The sequence below is a fragment of the Schistocerca americana genome, chromosome 1, assembly GCF_021461395.2.
Source record: "Schistocerca americana isolate TAMUIC-IGC-003095 chromosome 1, iqSchAmer2.1, whole genome shotgun sequence".
NCBI lineage: Eukaryota > Metazoa > Arthropoda > Insecta > Orthoptera > Acrididae > Schistocerca > Schistocerca americana.
Window position 1 is genome coordinate 534,336,094 of NC_060119.1, and position 12,577 is coordinate 534,348,670.

Here is a 12,577-nt window from a genome sequence, read left to right on the forward strand (position 1 = left end):
TAGTATCAGTTTAAAATTATACAACTCTCAGCTATTGTGAATTTGTAATTAGACTTCCTTAGCTGCTTCAAGCTAGAGTGCCACATCAGCTGGATGCTGCAGTTTCATATGATAACATAGTCCCACATAAGACACATTGAGTTGAATGTCCAAGACAGATAAGTCCCAAGTTCTAAATATTGTAATTTCTCCAAAACTTCTTGTCAGATTTTGAAAAGTCTAATGTGGTTTAATTTATGTCTTTGAAATTTTAGATACTGGCAGCATAAATTACTATAGTTCCATTTGAAAAAGCAAGTTTGGTACCAATATCTCTGAAATTAATATAGCTATGATAGGAGACTATAATACATTACTTAATGAAGATTTTCTTATGTTCAACAATATCTTAAATGGTTCTTGAAACAGCTGAAGCGAGTAGGTTGGATGACTCAACCTACATAATGATTTTTATAAGTAATTTTATTAATGTTATTAAGGTGCAAGTAATTATAAGTTACAGTAAATAAAATTTGGCGAGAATGGTGAATATACTGTGCTTTTAACTTAACATGTTTGACATGGCAATGGTAGAGAATACATATTTTCTTAATTCATAAAATCAGTAGACAAATCTGGTCAAAATGTTCTCAGAAGATGTCAGAAAACACTGAAATGTAAGAAGAACAACAACTTGCTAATCTTTCAGACAAAGACTTGCTTCAGAGCTAATAAATGAGAGTGAGTCAGTAAGTAATAAGAGCTCTCACAGGTGTATAAATGTTCCACATGAAATATGTTCCATGCCTAACTAGCAGAGACATTCAAAGCTTTCAAATTCCACCATTAATTAACTGTATCTGTGCCACTGCACTTCTAAATACCTTCAAGAGGGAGGCATTTATGGATATGTTGTTGGCAATTAAGTGGAGAGTGAGTAGTAAGATTTTTGCCTTTAAATAAAAACTCTCCGGCTGCAATTAATTGCAAAGTAGTGAAACTTCGTGGAGCAACTGTAATGTCATGAAAATAAGTGAGGTTTTGATGCTTAGACTTCCATAAATGCAGAACAGATATGTGAGACAAGTAAAGAACAGGGCAGCTAGGCACATCCACTTTGTATGGCAATGTGTGACTGCACAAAATTCAATGTTTCCAGTGGCAATGTTGAGTACATTGTGCACAACATTGCCAGTGGCAATGTTATGTACATTGTACACAAAACATTGGTCTACCACAAGAAGGTTTCTTACTGGGTACCACAGCAACTCAGAGACTATATTAAATCTAAGTGCATTGGGGTTGTCTCTACAGCACTTCATGTGGTATCATGTTGTGGGTGCTCAGTTCCTGCTCTGTACCATCACACAGGACAAAACATGGGTACATCATGTGACGCCTGAGCTGCAGAAAGCGTCAATGACATGGAATTCCCCACCCCACTTCCTCCCTCAATAAAGAGTTTCAGAACAATGGCATCTATGAAGAAAGTTATGGCAACAGTCTTTTGGAACATGCAGTGTGTGCTGCTAGTTGACTTCGTCATCCAAGCAGAGAGTGTAGATAATGATAGTTATTGTGTCATGCCTGAATGCTTGCAGAAGATGATTCAGAGGAAATGATTGGAATTGCTTTCAAAAGGGTCATGTTGCATGGCAATGCCCTACAACATGGGCCCTGATAACTCATGATCTGATCCAGCACTTCTAATTACTTTATCGGAATACCCTTCATGTAACCTGGATGTTGCAGCAGGAGATTGTCATCTTGTAGGACTATTAAAGAGGCTTGTGGCCAGTCACTGCATCAGAACAACATTCAGGAGCCTGTTGTTAAATGGCTCATAGGCCTGTACATTTATTCCTTTTATGCAGGTTTCAACAGATTTCTTTATTGGTGGAAAAAACGCTAGGACAGTAATGGTGACTGTAAAAAAGAAGTACATAACGGCAACTCTGTGTATCTCCTTGATTTCCTGAGAATATCTTTCATTGCAGAGGACTTTTTACTTTAGTTTTTGAATTACACTCATATGGAGAGAGAGGGGGGGGGGAGATATTGACGGGGGGGGGGGGGGGGGATAGGAAGACAGTTGTCTCTGGCTAGTGCAGAACATGAGGTGGGTAGAGGAACGACTAGCAGAAGAAGAAAATTGTGAGAAACATTTCAAATGTGGAACATGTAAGTTTGTGTAGAGGGAGGGGACATAGCTGAGCTGCTGGAAAAATACTGAGGAAAGAGGGGAATGTCCCAAGCAAGTGTAAAAGATATGGGCTATCTAGGGTGGCATAGAAAAGAAACAGGAAAAGGAAGTAAGATAAGGGATTAAGGCTAAGGAGTAGATGGGAATATAGGATATGCCTTGGGGAAAGTTCCCATCAGTATAATCAAGAATGTTGCTGGATAATTTTTCAGACTGTGACTACAATCCCTGCCTTGTTCAGAAATAGTTATATCATGTCTTCATATGTCTCTTAACTTGCTGGTAGGCATACTCCCTTCATCACTCAATACCATCATAAATAAACAAGTGAAGCATGTTCTCCACTGGTATCTCCAGTCATTTGCTAAAATGAGAAAAACCCTTCTGAAAGTGGGCCAACCAACTTCACTGCAACCACTGCCCAGGCTTCAGTGTGGGTATGGCGGTGAAACAGCTACCCATCCCTAAAATATCCAGTGACCAATTAAATCAAGCATGCTTCTCAACATAGTGTAGTTGTGTAAAACAGCTGCTTCACAAACTGTGCCATCTGGATTCCATCTCTACACAGCACAGCAGTTTATGTGAACTCTGTGAGAATAAAGTTCTTTGTTCTCATAACCCTCTTTTGCTGTTCTGCCAAGATAGTTGTTTACTTCAGTATGGCTGTAGGCTACAGCGCTATCAGATAACTCTCTCTCTCTCTCTCTCTCTCTCTCTCTCTCTCTCTGTGTGTGTGTGTGTGTGTGTGTGTGTGTGTGTGTGTGTGTGTGGGTGGGTGTGGGTGGGTGGATGGGTGGGTGGGTGTGTGTGGGTGGGTGGGTGTGTGTGGGTGGGTGAGTGGGTGGGTGGGTTGGCAGTGGCAGTGGCAGTGGCAGTAGGAAAATGACTGTTTGAAAGCTCAGCTGTTTGTCAAATTTTCTACTTACCTGTGTGCTCTTCAGCATCTCTTCTTATCATTTCATTTCAGTTTTATTGAGGACTCATTTTATTCTTTCTCTGTAGATTGGAATAAAACTTATTAGCCCTTTGCTAATTCTATTTTAATGCATGTCTATAAGGTACATTACATATGTAGAATTGTGGACAGTTGGGAATGTGAGTCTCATGGGAAGCGTGCAAGGGATAAGTCCCTGCAGTTGCATTATTCATCTGTGTCCTCGGTGGCTCAGATGGATAGAGCGTCTGTCATGTAAGCAGGAGATCCCGGGTTCGAGTCTCGGTCAGGGCACACATTTTCAGCTGTCCACATCGAGGTATATCAACAACACCTGTCGGCTGCTGAGGGTTTCAGTTAGTCACTATTTTAATGCATTCATTTGTACAAGTACAAGATATGAGCAAAACAGTTTACTCAATGGCCATTTGATATAATCTGTCTGATAGCCTGATCAGTCAGCATGAAGAGATGATAGACTGAGTTTGTGTTTACCATATCTGTCTCACATCATAGATTTGAAACAATGCATGAACATTAAGTTCTGTTTCCACTTGCAATAAAGTACCAAAGAAACAAATTGTTGAAACTGGTGTATGGCAGTCGTGCTGTAACTTGAAGACTGTTTACAAGTATTATGAACAGCTTAAAAGCAGAAATGAATTGGTAGAAGATGAGCAACATTTGTAATGTCCATTAACCTCAAAAGCAGAAGGAAATGTGCAAAAAGTGGAAAAAACTGTTTGCTGACACAGGCATATAACTGTCTGAGAGCTTACCAAAGAACATAGTATCTTGTATGGGCCCATACAAAGCATATGCAGACAAGACGAATGAGTGCAGCATTTGTTCCCATAGTTTTGTGTGATGAACAGAAGGAAAATCGTGTGTCAGTTTGCATGCAGGTAAAGGACATCTTCATACAGACCCAGACTACTTTTCGAAAGCTATAACTGCAGATTTTTACAAGAGCATGTTGCAATATTTACACAATGTACGAATAAAGAGACCAGAAAAATGGGCCAACAATTTCCTTCTTCATCACAATGGTGTGGCGTGCCACACTTTGCTTTTGATTTGAGTTTTTGGGTATGGCAAAAGTGTTCTTAACTGTTCACATCCACCTTACTCACCAGATTTGGCACCATGTGACTTCTAGCTCTCCCCAAAAATTAAAACCATGCTTAAAAGAAAAATTTTGACACCATTCCTGACAAAGAGGGGCCACAACAGGGTTGCTGAACACCCTTTCACCCTTCTAAAAGCAGTCTTTCAGAAATGCTTCCAGTCATGGATTCAATAATTGCTAGCCAGGGACAGTACTCTGAAGGAGATTAAATTAAATTTCATGTAAAATTATTAATTTATTTCTAATAAAATTAGTACCATATTTTTATCACGCCTTGTATACAATAACAGAAATACCTCTTCTTAAAATGTAATATCTAATGTGTTGCATACATTTGTAATGACAGGCAAGGACAAGCTCATACCCAGCAGTCTGAAGAAACACGTGTGTGGCATAAGAGAGATAACAAGTGGCAGAATGTTCACTTTCATCGGTCGTCTGTGGCTGGCCACTCAGCCTTCGGCTTTGCCCATAAATAAGAACTATGCACAAATGTGAGTTTGAAGCTGGTGGCACTCACTTGCACCATCCCCAGTAAATGTTGACTGTTGGTGGCTCCAGTGTTGGCTGCTTCTTGTTCTGTGGTGTTAGTCACCTCAGCATTCTGGTGCTTTGAGGAGTATGTCAGTGGCTGCAGATTGGTGATATATTATGGGTATTCTCAAAAGAAACCCCAAAGCCCATAGATTAACTTATTTTGCAACATGTTATGTATAATAAGTGAAGTGTACAGCTGCACAAGCACATGCAGGTTAAGCTGTTATTCTTAATTTACATATTTGTTAATTACAGATCTGAATATTGTAGATCTATTTAGTTTTTTAAGTGATTATAATATTTTGATGAGCTTCCTACTTGTTGTTAGGAACTGTATTTCCAATTGCAAAATGTTACTGTAGCACTCACATATTCATCGGTTATGTAATAAGCTGACCTGACAAGCATGAATGCAAGTTGCAGCTGCTGTGAAAGATATTGTTGCCAATAGTTTCATTTCCTAAGATGAAATGAAACAGTACAAATAGGTCAGGTGCTGATATGCAAGGCACATATGTTGCAAGTAACTGGCTGCTAACATTTAATGGGCTGAGGTGCAAAGTGTGCAGTTGATGTACTCCATAGTAATGTTTTCTTTTTTCTACGACTTTAGTATGATGAGAATTTTCCAGTCGGAATCTCAGCTTTACTGGCGTATACATACTATAATTATATACCTTCAGTGAAAGTAATTTTACATTGTCCTTGGCGAGGACATTCCATAAAGAGGCACCTGTGAGAGACGATTCCTTTCATACCATTTAAATCTAAGCATTGTATCTTTTAAGTCTTGCAGTAATGCATTACAACAGAAATTGTTAACTAATAAAACTGAAAGTATTTTACAGACAACATCTGTATCAACTGCAACAGGAATGACACTGTATGGTTTTACATTTGCATGCAACATTTTTATAAGTGTTTACTGAAAATGCCAAACTTTTCTTCATGATAGCTGCATGTAATAACTTATTTCACATTTGAAAGATAAGCCATTAAAAATGAGATAGGTTTCTCAAGTATGCAGATGCTTAGAGTGAAAATAATTTTTTATATCTGCATTGCTTCAAGTTTCCAGAAGACTTGAATCGTGGTTTATCGGCCAGATTCCATAATTTCATCATTAAAAACATAAACTAAACATTTTACCATTTCCTAAAAGAAAAATTGTCATACAGTTAACCCTCTTGATTGTAATTTGGTACTGTAATTGAAACAAATATAGTAATAAACATGCTTCTAAATGTGATTGCTATTAAAGGAAATCTTTTTGGAATATTATTAAAATGGTATTGATAAGGTAAGAGTGTGCAACCGAGTTGTACGTAGTGATTAGGTGTTTGAGTACTTAGATCCTTCCCTTCTTTCCAATACCAGTCCTCAAGTTGCCTTATCCACTTATCCATCCCAGTTCACCCTAATCTCACAATACAAGATCAGTTCTATGAACTGACGAACTTAATCGTTTGGCCTAACTGTCATAATTATCTTTTTAATGATAATGTAATCTAGATTGACTCACATTATATGATAATAAAAAAAGAGTTTAAAGTTTTGCAAAACTCTTGGAAAATAAAAACTCCAGAAGCAAATAAAATTAAGACAAAAATCAAATGAGGAATTTCAGTAGTTAGCATAATACAGGAAGTGGTGACTGAATCATGTGTACTGCTCTGCATGTAGGTGGTGTTACGTTTTAAAATAGTTATAAGAAATGAAATGAAATAAAATACAGTTTTTCCCAATCATTTCCAGAATCAGTTTAGGCACAATTCTATTGTGATAATTGAAGGAATAATTGTGGTTTTAAAATCAAGGTAGCATCTTATTCCATTTAATAACCAGTTTAAGCAAAAATACTCATTAATTTGGTTTTTTGTAATGAAATTCACATTTTAAAGTTATTTGTTGAAATGCTTGTATTAATATCTGATAATTTTCATTCCTGTCTTTTCGCTAACACTGATAGAATTCTATACCCTTCCTTTGCAGCAGCCATGACTATCATTTATGATATCGATGCTATTAACTTCTGAAAGTTAGCCATTTTTATAGAAAATGGAAGTAATTTTATTGATTTCAAATTAAATAACTCATAAGCTTGCTTTTTGAAAGAAAGAAATAAGAGATTACTGCTTGTAATTTCTGCAAGGCATTTTGAAGCATTTTTATTGCCTTTGTTCACATACTTTCAATTTTTAAGAGTTTGTTGTAGATTGGGTTAATAACATCAGCTTTTTGTCTTAAAATATTTACTAAAAGTCTGAAATCGTCTGCTTATTTTATTCATATGTTGCATTATTTTATACTAGTGTGTCAGTACAACATCATAAATTCTGTAGGGCAATATAACAGTTCCCATAAGAAGATAAGTAATATTTCACACTTTCATTTGCACTTTGATGTTAATATTAAATTAATGCCACCAAAAATGCTACATGCACATGTATAGATTTCTCTTTAATAATCTTGTAATAATTTCAAGTACAAGATCGTTTGCATTGCAGTATTCTTCCAGTATAGTATAACACTTATAGCCCAATATTTTGTATGTTTTTATTCACTATATATAATATTGGAACAAATAATTGGTTTCCATTTAAACTAATAAGGCTATGCATTTCTGCTGGTAACACCAAATGAACTTTTGACGGTATTTATCTCCTGTGTTTGTTTATGATCTTGTGCTGTTTGTTTGAAGCAGTGCACAAGATGCAGTTTCTTATAATGCTGTTATAGAAGATATCAGTAGCCTACAACCATGTCAGATATAGTTCTTTTTTATCTTACATCAAAGTTAACTGTTTGTGCAGTTTGCTTTGCTCTTACTTTTTCCCCTTCCTCTCACCTTAAGAGCATTCCCAAATGCTTGGAACTACTTTGGTTCCATTTTATTTTCATTTGCTCTTATTTTACATTTAATGTTATTTGGGTGTATTGAGCATTTAGAGATGAGGAGACCTCATAGCGTTTCAAATAAAAATGTACTGTTGGTAAGAGTGCATGAGGAGTCGATTTTTATTTGTAATTAAGCAGATGTATTTTCTGAAGTTATAAATAGAACTTTACTTTTTCATTTTAATTTAAAAGCATTTGAATGACAGTCATATTCAGTACAATCCTTCCTTATTTGTTTAAAATTTCTGTATTGATTACTATACTGCTCTCTTTCGATATAGATAAAGTAGATTAATTTTGTTTCTGTTATAATGTTTTGCATTTTGAAAAATCATTTGTTTGCCATGTCTTGCACATGTAACTGCTCGTTTATTAATTAATGTATGTTGTAATTGATTCCAAAGGGGAAAACTACAAATGAAAACGTCTTTAGCTATACTGGCACAGAAAATTCTTTGTGCACGTTGTAATAAATACTGTTTTCAGTGTACACTGTTTTTAATGTAATATTTCAAATCTCAAAAGCTACTAACTTCAGTGGTTTTTGTATTTTACTTTTAAAGTAAATATCTGTATGAAATCTCATATTGCTATTATTACTTTTATTTATTATTTCAATTTCTCAACATGAAGCACATTGTTATATTCGCTATGCTCTCTGTCATTACAAATGCCAGTTAAAGGACACTATCTTCAATGTAATTACTGATTTTTGTTGTTATTATTATTGTTAACTTGTGATATTAATTTCAAAATGGGAAATTTTAATGGATGTATGGAGAATTCTAAAAAATTGTTGTAAAAAGTTAAATATGCATCAAATTAAAAGACTATACAATTGAATTACATTGACTTTGACTGGTAGCTTTCTATGGCTCAGTCTATATCTACCACACAAAATATTATGTACTGAAGTTATCTAGTATGTGTGTGTAAATTGTTATAGTCAGTACAAATGTGTACAGTGTAAAATCTTTGCAAAATGGTATTTGCTCATCTAATTCTTTGTTATTGTTTTCCCTAATATGTAATGTTATTCATGTTACACAAATAATAAAATACATTTTCAGCAAACTTTTATACCATATCTGGAAAGGTGTCTATTACCCACTTGTATCAAGCAGTTCATCTTTCAACCTTGCGTTAATTTAAAAGTATTAAAATTAAGATTGCATTTGACTGAGTGATTGATTGAAACTAGGGAAGTATGAAACAATCTCCATGACATTCGTATTTCTGTGACACTTTAAATATTAATTGTATGGTGTAGTGAAGAAAGATTTCCATTTGCTAAAAATGGTGTTTATACTAATATTGTAATTTTAATCTTAAGTTTACTTTATTTTTTATTATTTATTTATTTGTGGTGCCAACAATTCATTCAAAGTGTAAAACTTCGTAACTAAAACCATCATTTGCAACCAATCAGCAGACAGTGACGTGTTACCACTTAACAAAATTCTTAATTGGTAGGCGTACGGGAATCAGTATTAATTCTACATGTCAGTTGTATTTTGAAACTCATTTAAGCTTACCAGTGGACATCTTGAAAAAAATGCTATCTGTTGTATGAGAAAAGACTTAAAGGAAGTGTTTAACCTTCGCTTTCTCACAGATGAAATGCATCTCTCTCTCTCTCTCACACACACACACACACACACACACACACACACACACACACACAGATATATGCACTTTTTCCTGATTCTCAGCCACAGAATAGTGTAACTCTTCTTTTTTTTTTTAATTGTTCAACACTGTAACATTATGTTTACATGCCTCTCTGCTGGAGACACTATTTCTCTTGAGTCACAGTCTCAGAATTGAGTACCTTGTGTGTGTGTGTGTGTGTGTGTGTGTGTGTGTGTGTGTGTGTGTGTATTTTCCACAGTTCAACATTGTAATATTATGTTTACATATTTCTCTGTCAGTAACACTACTTCTCTTTTCTCATACATTCCACCCAAGACTTTTTTAATATTGTATGAAAATATGTTGCTTAGTCAGAGGTAGACTTCTGCTGTCTCAGGTGAAGTTCCTGTTGTGACATACTCCGTACTCACTATGAAATTATTTTATGTAAACATTCTAAAATGAAAAAAGTACTTGTCATAGACAGTTAATGTAACCAGAATTCTTCATAGTAATCCATGGAGCCATAGTGAAATAGCTGTTGTGAAAAATTTGATCTGTGATTGTCAAATGCAATCTTAAAGAAAGCAAGAAATCAAAATTTAGAATTTATCATATTAACAAAAATATTGAAAGAAAATTTATTTTACATGTTACTAATGTGTGGACTAAGACCATTAAAAGTTCATTGATAGTACTCCACACATTATATGGTACGTAGAAAATGCACAAAATATGTTCTTGAATAATACAGTTAAATATATCACACACATTGTCAGTCAATGTATATAAAAGATATCGTATGTATTTGTTTATCTGTTATTGTTGAATGATTATTTTTATCTGGATGCAATTTTCTGCTAAATGATAACATTTGTAGTTTCAATATTATTAAGAAGGAATTAATATATAACTATTGTCCTCATTTGCTTTATATGAAAGTTATGAATGAAGTTGAAAGATAGATCTCATGATATTTGATACCAACAATGTTGACATTCTCTGTCTGTCTGTCTCTAGAAACAACATTTATCCCCTTTCACTATAACTTTCCTTACAGAAATAAAATAAAAAATGGAAATTATGAGTCTGGTAAGATTACCTGCCTTTAGAGGTAGTAGCTTCCTATTGTTCATGTTGAATCATGTAAGGAATTTTATAAAAATATGAATAAAAAATGATTTACCTCATATATGTGAAGATATTCAGTGAATAAAATCCTTATTATGTGAAACAGTAAATATTTGGAGACATTTACACAAAAAATTGTTGTACAGCAGTTACTGTGACCAAAGTCACCAAATTTGGTAAAAATCATTGTTTTCTTTAACATATGATATGTACTTACCACCTATGTAAGCAGTGACTTGTAAATACTTCCAGCTTTCAGAAGATTTCATTGTAAAACTCTACCATATATTGTGACAAAGTATTCATTTAAGCTTCGATTGACTGCAGTTCCATAGGATGATTGGTGTCAGAAAATAAGGGGAAACTTGTGTCTGACCCTCTCCCTATACCTTCTTCCTCCAGACCCCTGCCTTCACATACATACATGACTGAACAGATAAAGTATTTTTCTCTATAACTTATAACAGTATAGAGGGTGAGAACTGTAGAGAAAGACAGAGATTGGAATACATCCAGCAAATAATTGAGAATGTAGGTTGTAAATGCTACCCTGAGATGAGACGTTGACACAGGAGAGGAATTTGTGGAGGACCACATCAAACCAATCAGAAGACTGAGACCCAAAAAAACTTGTAAAATAATAAGTGAAAGAAATACTTATTTGGAGAGCAAATGTAAGAATTGCTACTCTTTCAGTTAACGTTTGAGCCTCTCTCTCTCTCTCTCTCTCTCTCTCTCTCTCTCTCTCTCTCTCTGTGTGTGTGTGTGTGTGTGTGTGTGTGTGTGTGTGTGTGTGGGCGGGCGGGCATGCGTGCGTGTGTGTGTGTGTGTGCGCACGCATGCATTCCTACTAGAAAAAGAGCAAGAACTTGGAAGTTAGTATTAATTGTGTGCTATACGCACCAATCATCTACAGGTAAGTGGTTGCTTTTCCCTCACTTCACATTTGAACATAGTTTGTTTAGTTATCTTCCAGAGAGCTACAGCAACAAGTTACAATGTTATAAACAGAACTTTTTTTATAATTAAACTGATGTACTTAAACCAACTGTGCAAATCACTTTAAATCAGACTTCTAGAAATTTTAATTATGGAGCTAGAAATGTTCAAAGTTTTAGTGGTGGATGCAACATGTTGTACATACTTGGCTGTGTTCAGATGGATATTCTGGTGGTGGAATGCTCATTTAAATTAAGTGTTTGAACAACTGGCCATTTTTCTGAATGCACATTTCAAGTTGTAAAGTCGCTGGTGGTACAGAGCAACAAGCTTTCTCGATGCACTGTATGATCTAGCATATGGATAGTGGAACGTATCCTTGCACTGTTGTATACAAGACAGGTTGTAATTCACAAAAATGTGTGATTGATCTGCCACAGATGTGGAATAAACATACCATACACATCCAGTGAGTATATTCAGTGAATGCTCCCTTGATGCCAATAAAGCAGCCATGGTTTCTACTCTGAGATATCCCAGTGAAAGAGCTCTGTCAGCCCTTACGATGTCATGACTGAACAACAGCTTTGAGAAACAAGTAGTTTGAGAAGTCTTCCAAGAAATGAGGATATGGAAGTGTTTGTTTTGATTGCAATACACCTTGATTTGCTTGTCAACTTACAAGAAGTTGCTGCACTTACTAGTATCAGTCTAGCAAGCATACACAAAAAGTGCATATTACCTGCCTAGTATAGGGCAGTTGTGGGCAGCTCAAAGCACTGCAGAGAATATCCCCCTGTTACGTAATGGGGCAGAAAACAGTGACAGGTGGGTGGTAGGACTGAACGCAGCAGATAGCGCCGCCTGCCTAGCCAGACTGAATGACATATTTTTTGCCCGATTCAGCATGACAAGAGGCTTGTGCTATACACTCACAAAACAGAGATGCACACACATCTGCTACTCTGCACTCTTTATCAAGTAGTTTGACAGAAACTGTTTGCTAAAAACAATTGATTATTTCATTGCTTACACCCTTATGTCAGTTTCATGGTAAGCTATATGTCTTCATACAGTTATTGCAGTATTTCAGAATCAAATAAACTGCAGCATGAAATTTGAATAGTTTGCAATGTAAAACAGTAGATGCTATGAGTTTTTTGTTTTAAACTGGGAGGGATTTTCTATCTAC

The 12,577-nt window shown here is 35.4% G+C and overlaps 1 protein-coding gene across 21 annotated transcripts in view; it reads left to right on the forward strand.

Moving 5' to 3' along the window:
• Positions 1–10,556, forward strand: part of LOC124605478 (calcium/calmodulin-dependent protein kinase type II alpha chain) — a 983,452-nt gene extending 972,896 nt beyond the window's left edge. For all 21 annotated transcript variants that reach the window (XM_047137200.1, XM_047137224.1, XM_047137250.1 and 18 more), the window contains one exon: positions 4,595–10,556. In XM_047137200.1, coding sequence (XP_046993156.1) covers positions 4,595–4,727 — 133 coding nt within the window. In that variant the 3' untranslated portion in view covers positions 4,728–10,556. The remainder of the gene's footprint in view (positions 1–4,594) is intronic.
• The last annotated feature ends 2,021 nt before the right edge of the window (positions 10,557–12,577 follow it).